The sequence below is a fragment of the Anarrhichthys ocellatus genome, unplaced genomic scaffold (assembly GCF_004355925.1).
Source record: "Anarrhichthys ocellatus isolate YVR2014 unplaced genomic scaffold, GSC_Weel_1.0 scaffold19, whole genome shotgun sequence".
In the NCBI taxonomy this organism is placed as follows: domain Eukaryota; kingdom Metazoa; phylum Chordata; class Actinopteri; order Perciformes; family Anarhichadidae; genus Anarrhichthys; species Anarrhichthys ocellatus.
Genome location: NW_022280049.1, coordinates 1,875,025 through 1,883,331, shown reverse-complemented (window position 1 = coordinate 1,883,331; position 8,307 = coordinate 1,875,025). Strand labels below are relative to the sequence as shown.

At 38.2% G+C, this 8,307-nt stretch overlaps 1 protein-coding gene across 1 annotated transcript; it reads right to left on the bottom strand.

Annotated features, from left to right (window-relative positions):
• Positions 1-2,460: 2,460 nt before the first annotated feature.
• Positions 2,461-7,012, bottom strand: zdhhc15b (zDHHC palmitoyltransferase 15b). Its single transcript, XM_031857770.1, has 11 exons — positions 6,839-7,012; positions 6,407-6,433; positions 6,196-6,290; positions 5,974-6,094; positions 5,521-5,590; positions 5,211-5,243; positions 5,005-5,125; positions 4,667-4,799; positions 4,402-4,528; positions 3,883-4,001; positions 2,461-2,869 (listed from the first exon to the last, which is right to left on the bottom strand). Exons 1-11 carry the CDS (start codon positions 6,954-6,956, stop codon positions 2,826-2,828), a joined length of 1,008 nt encoding a protein of 335 aa, XP_031713630.1. The 5' UTR covers positions 6,957-7,012; the 3' UTR covers positions 2,461-2,825.
• Between the last annotated feature and the right edge of the window lie 1,295 nt (positions 7,013-8,307).

Genomic DNA, 8,307 nt, shown 5'->3' with positions numbered 1-8,307 from the left:
GACAGAATGAAACCGTGTCAGTACTTTCGATGGTTCAGAGTTTTGAAAAACTCCAAAGACGATTCAGAAGGGACCGTACTGTATGTGCTCGAGCAATAGTGAACTCCAATCTGCAGAGTATAATTAGTCATCTTCTCATGTTATAAATATCTTATTTGATAAAAGCACATTGCTTCCACAGTTTATTTTAAGTTTCACTTGATGGAGCAAAATATACAGACACAGCCTGCAGCAGTTATGAATCCGTAAACAATACACAGGAAAAGAAAAAAAAGCTGACGATTACAACAATAAATAGACTGAAGACGACATGAAACACTCAACATCCACATCTTTCCTAATGTTTTGTACATGCTTTCAAACAGTGAATCGCACCTCAGATAAGATCAAGCAATGATTATGTGTGTTATGTATTTCTCTGGATTTGGCTTTCCCAACATAGTAGGAAAAACTGATCTGAGGAAAGTTAATGTGTCGAGATCAAACCACATTAAGGTTTGATAAAAGGCCCAACTGTTTACTGATACTAAATAAATATGTGTACTCAATTAAAGACGGTTTCCAACTAAGTACACAAGTCCATCAACCAAATGCTCTCTGAGAAGAATCCGTGTCATTGGTATTAAAAATGTCACAATACATAAACACAGGTAGAAAAAAGAAAATGTATCGCAGAAGATCGCTGACCTCTACCAACCAGTGGATGAGTATCAGTCATATGTATATATGTCTGCATGTTTAAACAGATCAAAAGTGAACAATAACCTACAGTACGTCCTCTCCTATGAATGAATTTGTGCCCTTATGATAAAAGCTCATTTCACTTTGCATCCAAGTGTTCTAGGGATGGCTGATATGGTAGAAAACAAGATCGTGATAATTATTTAAAAAATTCTCTATCACAGTTTATCTCATATCATCCCAGACCGTGAAATCTAACTGTTCACTGCATTTATTTGAATAAGCAATATGTAGTCAACATCATTTCATGTTGTCAAAATATACAGTATATTCAGGATATGACTCCAACAAATTATTATTAACATTATATTAAAAGGGTAGACTATGCAGCAAGTCTCTCTTACGGTTTGTAAACACAACATTCAGAGTTGGAGCCTCCGGCTCAATGAGCAGAGAGAGAGCAGCGGTGGTCGAGCGAGCTAGAGCGTGAATGAAGAGGGAGTGGCGTGAAACAGAGAAATAAATTGTTATTTCCCAATTGTTTCACCGCGGTTACGATTTAAAGCACAAACAAACACGCCCACACGACTCTGCAGGAAGGTGCCTCTCTGCATGTGTGGCTGTGCATGTGTGTGTGGCTCACCCTTGCTCTCGGTCAAACAGACACACAGACCTGCAGCTCTTTGTATATTCATGTCACAGACAGAGAGAGAGAGAGAGAGAGATGGAGACAGCAATTTAACTTGCTCACTACGTTGTGATTAAGTCCCCGACCTCACCTTTTGGTTAACGGCTGAGTGGTAAACACCTGCTGCCCAAAAGCTCAGAAACGATCCCAGCTAAATAAGAGGGAAAGAGAAATTACAGGTAGAGAGCAGAGTGTCTCTGCCACACACTTCTAATATAATAACGTAATCAGAAGTGATGATTGAGAGGGATTACTTTACATTTGGTTTTTTTTAGGAAATTCCTGCATAGTATACCTCTATGTTTTGCTGTAATACTCTGGTTTCAGGATTCATTTTCAAACATCGTGAGCTGTAGCTGCTAACCAGAGCTACACATATACACTGGTTGTTTTTCTTACTGTCACCAGTCTGATCAGACATAGGCAATAGCATTTGAACTCAATATTAATGCTAAAATACTCTGTTAAAGCATAATACGGGAGGTTCGTTCCTAAATAAGTGCCCAAAATGTTGGCAACGTCTATTCACAAGCAGGGTGCTGCGTACATTCTGAGGAGAAATGGACTCCCAAAAGACAAGAATAAATATGTTAATAAGGCAGAGGTTAGGTCAGGTATTACAATATGCTTATGGTCATTGGAAAAAAAAAAAAGTAAGGTCCTATGTTAATATGCTGCAAGACCCAAACTCAATCACTACAAGAGATCTCTGGAGCATTATGTGCATCAATTTAGATACCACCCTTCACCAATAGGTGCAACACTGTAAACTCACAGCCCAACAATGAAACAGAGGCAGATAAATTTGCACAGTGCCAGACCCAAGCTTCCCAATCAACAGTAATATATCAGTGCCTTGCCAGGAACAACCAGATGGAAATATATATATATATATAGATATATATAGATATATATAGATATATATATATAGATAGAGATATATATATATCTATATATCTATATCTATATATCTATATATCTATATAGATATATATACATATATATATAGATATATAGATATAGATAGATATATATAGATATAGATATATATAGATATATATATATATAGATATATATAGATATATATATATATAGATATATATATATACACATATATACATACACACAGTAGATAGATATATACATTTGTCTTTTTGTATGCAAGGAAATATTTGACAATTGTTTTGTCCAGATCACACTGATACTGTTGTCCATGAGAGGAGAGCTGATGCTACTGGTTGTCCATCGAGTTACTCTATTCATCATTAGAACGTGGGTAGAAATGCCAAAGACAATCCAATCGCAGGTTTTAATCCACAAGTTTGGCCCACCTTCAGAATTTGTTTTTCAGTGTCTGAACATCCACATGGTTTGGAATGCATCTGCCTCGTGGTACACTATGTGTGCGATGGTAAATCTACGTCCTCTGTACAAGTGTAGATTGTCCTTAAAATGACTATTCTTCCATCTCTATGGTAACAGAGGGGTCTTGGTCCTCAGCTGGAAAGAAAGACAAAAACAAAGACATGTCAGCATTTATTATTTCATCGGTGTTTGTTGGAACTGATTCAGCTCCTTCAGTACATGATGTTGCATACGACCACCAGGTGGCAGCAGAATAGAACGGTTTCAACCAAACTGTCCAGATTACTGAATTTGAACACACAAGTTTGAACACAAACACATTTGTATTTTTGGTTTGTTTCACTGTCAGACTTACGTGTCTAAGCCTCTTTTACTTCAGGGGGATAAAGTGTGTTTCATAACTGCTTACGTTTGGCGCTGAAAGGTGACTTCCTACAGACTAGAGTTATTGTTTTTAGGTGTGTGCCCAGTACCGTCTGTGACTACACTAACGTGAGTTATGGAATAGTTGGGGTATTAAAATGGATCCAGATCAACTGCTCACATTTTTTTGAAGCATTTTGTATTTTGGAATTAGAGAAAACAAGTGAGTTATAATAATGATTCTCACATTTAATGAGAAGACAAGTGAAACTGTTCTGGTTTGGTAATGCATTATTTACTGCAGCTCAATCATTTAGCATTTTAACTAAAAGACATCACCGTGACACATCTCCAGTTGATTACTTACATTAAGACAATTGTTTTTTGAAGTTTTCTAAAATGTTATGTTAAACTATGCAAATGAGGCATTCTATTATCAAATATGTGCTAATTTGCATACATTTCCAGAATATGAATCTGGACATTGGATAAATCACACTCAAAATTCTTGTTTCATTTTGGTGACAGATTTAAGTGAAAGGTTGTAATTGAGGGGACGCTATTTATTTATTCAAAAGTTATATTCCTTGTAGTGGCAGATTTACTAAGGTTCGACACACTCGTCAGACTCAAGTCCAGTTCATCAGGTGATTTTTTAACTTGAATAAAAAAACGTATAAAATTATTTCAGTTTTAACATATTGAAAAGCAGTTTGTATTCGAGGAACTACAAACGTGTGGATGTATAAATATGCATATGACAAAATGAAAGGGACTCAACTCACCCAAGCTTCCTTGCTCAGAGCCATCCTCCGACTCCTCCCACATGTCCTCATTAGCTAATAAGGGGTTGTGGGCCTCAGAACTCCGATTCTTCAAGGGGAAGTAGTGGCCATTCCCTTGGCTGACGTGTCCAGTGCATGAAACAAGATGAAAGCTACTTAAGGAACCAAGACCATTACTTCATCCCCGCCACTGATCCAATTCCTAATTCAACATTTTGTTCATTAGCTCCAACACTGCTACATACAAAACAACTCTGTATTCTGAAGACATTCCACTTTATATTGTCCATCCTATAAACTATCCACATCCCCTGTATTTTATTACATTAATACATTCAATTACATGTATGTTGTGTGGCGTTACGTTCTCTGGTTCTATATTTGAATTATCTCAATTGCAATTTCGAGAGCCAAGTCTAATATTTGAGAAATGCTAATGCAAAATGAGCAGCACCACTGAATTAATGAGCAAGAGGAGGAGAACCGGTTTGACTTGACGTCTCTTGACGACGGACTCACCTTGTGAAAACAGGGATGAACCACAGCCTGCGATCCTCTCCAAATACCTGCTGCAGGTTTCTGCGTGTGCCGACATTGAAGCCATTTCTCTCGGGTCCATTGACAAAAACTGGAGCTGAGAAGGCCTCTAGAAAAGGAAAAATAATTAGAATAAGATGTTAATGCTCCACATCTACTTTTAAGACCTGCATTCACGAGGTAGTGAGAGAGCAGCTTTAGGAGCAGAATCTTAGGGGTTCTCCGATAAAAATATGTAGATCCTCACCTAAAGTGGATCGGTTCTTGGCCACCAACCAACAGTGGTAGCCAAAGAGGAACATGAGACTGACGAAAAACATGAGCGCCACAAACATGAGGAAGAGGACGTGGAACTTCGCGGGCCCATTTGGCAACTCACCCTGGGAGAGAGAAACAGGAGAACGAGAAACTTGAGAAAATTGTTGACTTTTTAAAAAAAAAAAAAAAAAGGTATAACTCATGACACAGGGTTCAGTTCTCTGTTCTTATTGAACTGCAATAGTGCCGACTATGTGCAACTAAAGTTGTCATATGACTCCATTATGATGTTGAGCATGAGTGATCATTTCAACTAATGACACTCACCACCCAGAATTTGAGGAAATACTGAAAGACTGTTGCTGCAATGAATACACAGTACAGCATGGAGTAGGAGAGGAAAAGCAGGAAGAACTTGTAGTTGGCAAAGCCCACACAGTTGTTCACCCTAAAAGAATAAGAAATGCGGGTGTCAGCGCATAATTAATGCATAAATTCCTTAAAAACAGGGAAATACAGGCCGAGTGACTTACCAGGGACAGTGGTGGTCCATCTTCAAGACACACCTTCAACAAAAAACATATTTTGTTTCTGTATGTCATTTTTACAGTACAGCAGCTATGTTACAGCAGTGAATATCATAAATCTCTCGCTTTTCACACAATGTGGTGTGATTGCAGTCTGATTCCTTGCGGTAAACATCTGCTCCGATTGATCCTTTTGGATATTCTCTCTGAGAGATCGTGTGCCAACAAAGCAACACCTTCTAACTGTCACAACAGTCCCAGGCGGCCTTGGGCAATCTCTCCAGACGAATGGATCGAGAAGGAAAGAGTGACTTACGTTTCACAAACCGAGCAGTGGTGACAGCGGTCAGGCTTCAATACCTGGCAGCGGTCGCAGAACCTGATAGCTGGGAGACAACAGGATGGCCAGTTGAATGAACGACATTTGAGCTGAGCTTACCCTTCACTTACTTCCTGTAGCCTAGAACTTAGTCTCAGCAATCAGCACTAATGAAAGAGATGCATATGCTGATTACTCTGGATGGGGGATGCTCAGGAGCGCACACACACACACACACACACACACACACACACACACACACACACACAAGGCTAACTGCACTAGCCTACTTCTTTTCAACACTCACAGAATATGTGCGAGATGACGGACTGTGGCTAATGTACCTTGTTACTCCTCTGGTTTTGAGATATGGCAAATAAATGCATAGTTCCATATGAAATCATATCCTTGCTGAGGAACAATATAAATAACTTAAAAAGGACAGTTTACCTCCAGATTGAGCTCGACTAAAGATGGGCAGTTTCTTTGCAATCTCAACCAGGATTTGTTTCTGTGCATCTGGCCTCTCTTCCATCTCGTATCTTTGCTTGTCTGAGTATGACAGCTGGAACTAGAGCAACAAACATGCATGATGATCACATGCATATAACATCATATTTACAGACTTGTTATATATGGCACAATAAATCAATAACACGGTGTTCAGGATACCTTTTTGCATGGTGATGCAGCGGGGGTAAATATAGACTTCCAGTAGGTCCAGGAGAACATCACAAAGCAAACATGAAATACCAGGAGATAGGCCACTGCAAGTGCAGAAACCAGGTACATTCATTTACTAAACAATCATGAAATAAAAGTCATGTATTGTATAGCAGCTCACACTGCTTATAGCACAAAACAATGTGTGGGTATAACTCACCTTTCTCCAGTGTGTTGGTGAGTGTAACTGTAAAAGCAAGAATATGGCATGATAAAAACACAAGCCGGGTGACAGAGACTAGCAACAGTGCAGCATCTGTTTCCACTAACACTAGTGTGATCTTTCAAAAGAGGAACTACATTTACCGGCTAGCACGACTAGCCAGATTATAAGGCTGTAGCTAGCTGTGGGAGACACGGCAATAAAAACACTAGCTAACCTCTTAGAGGCAATGAAACATTTAATTACCAGTCATTTATTGAATAGCTAAATGTCACGTTAGCTAAATAAAAGCGCACACCCTGAACCACTTCCGCATATTTTGCTGTTTTACACAATATTTCTGTCAACACTGCTGTGCGGCAATCTGCGATGTCTACAATTAAACGGTAAAAACATTCCAAACAAACGGACACCGTGTCTCATACTTACAAAGACATAGCTCAAATACGTAGGCGTAGTACGACCACAACACCACGCAGGTTATTATAAGGACAGGTATCCAGGAGAAAACCCTTTGACAGCATCTCAATCCTCTGGAGAGAGCCATGTTCACCTAACGTCTGATCTTATCTGCGCTCGACTACCATTCCTGGGATTTATCCATCAGTGGCATCGGCGAGCGATTCACTGCAAACCAGGCGACAGACCTGTATCCTGGCTGTTCATTTTCTAAAATTTAAATGATTACAGAATTATGGAAATACAACTATTAATGTTACATGTTGTACACGCTTAAAAAAAGGGGGGGGAAAATCCGTTTAGTTCATTGACAAAATTATGATTTATGAAGAAAGAAGAATCAGACAGTCAGGTGTACTCTATCTGAACTACGGAATATAATAAGATGCATAATCAATAAAAAATGTAAAGGAAGAAAGTCTGCTAAAATATGCACATACAGTAGGTACAGGTAGGCTATACATATTTAAAAAAGGAATGATGGCTGAATTCCATTTAGCTGTTTCATTTTCAGGGTCTTGCAGTATAAGACAACAAAGGAAGAATCAACTAATCAGTGTCACTTTCATTTTGTCTTAGATATTAAAGGGTGTGACACCACCAGCATGCAGAAAAGAATATACAGTCACACGTGTATGTTTGCTATGTCAGCTCTGGTATTTCTTTCTCTAAAATAAAAATAAAAGCAAGATCTTGCATGTAAAATCCGATGGACACTTTTTCTATGGTGCCGTTTTATTCCCACACATTCACTGGGATCAATTTGAGGTTCAGTGTCTTGCTCAGAAATACTTCATGGGCATTTAACCACCAACCAAACAATTAATGCACACACAACTCGCTCTATACCACCAAAGCTCCAGCAGCCAAGTGCAGACTTTTCACATAAGTTCTATATGGTCGAGCATGAAAAAACGGAACTCTCCCCACTTTGTTTTCACGGGATTCACTAGAAAGTAGACGGAAGAGAGCTGACAGATTATGAGGGTATGAGATGGAGGACAACAATTACTAAAACACAATTTCTGAAAGTATACGAGCCCTCTTTGTCAAAACTCTACACAAAAAATCCAAAAACATAAACACGTTTTTGCATCACAACAACACCAAATAAATAGCTCTGTCCACATGCCAACACTTATCTTGAGCCTTTGTCCTTTTCATTTGTAGCATGCTGTTAATATAGACTATGAACACAATTACAATGTGTTTATTCTCAATACTCATATACATTACTTTAATTGAAGATGGCATGAACATAGTTACTACATTGTACTGTAAACAGAATACATTATATTCCATATATACATACATACATATATACATATATATATACACATATATATATACACATATATATATACATATATATATATACATATATATATACACATATATATATACATATATATATACACATATATATATACATATATATA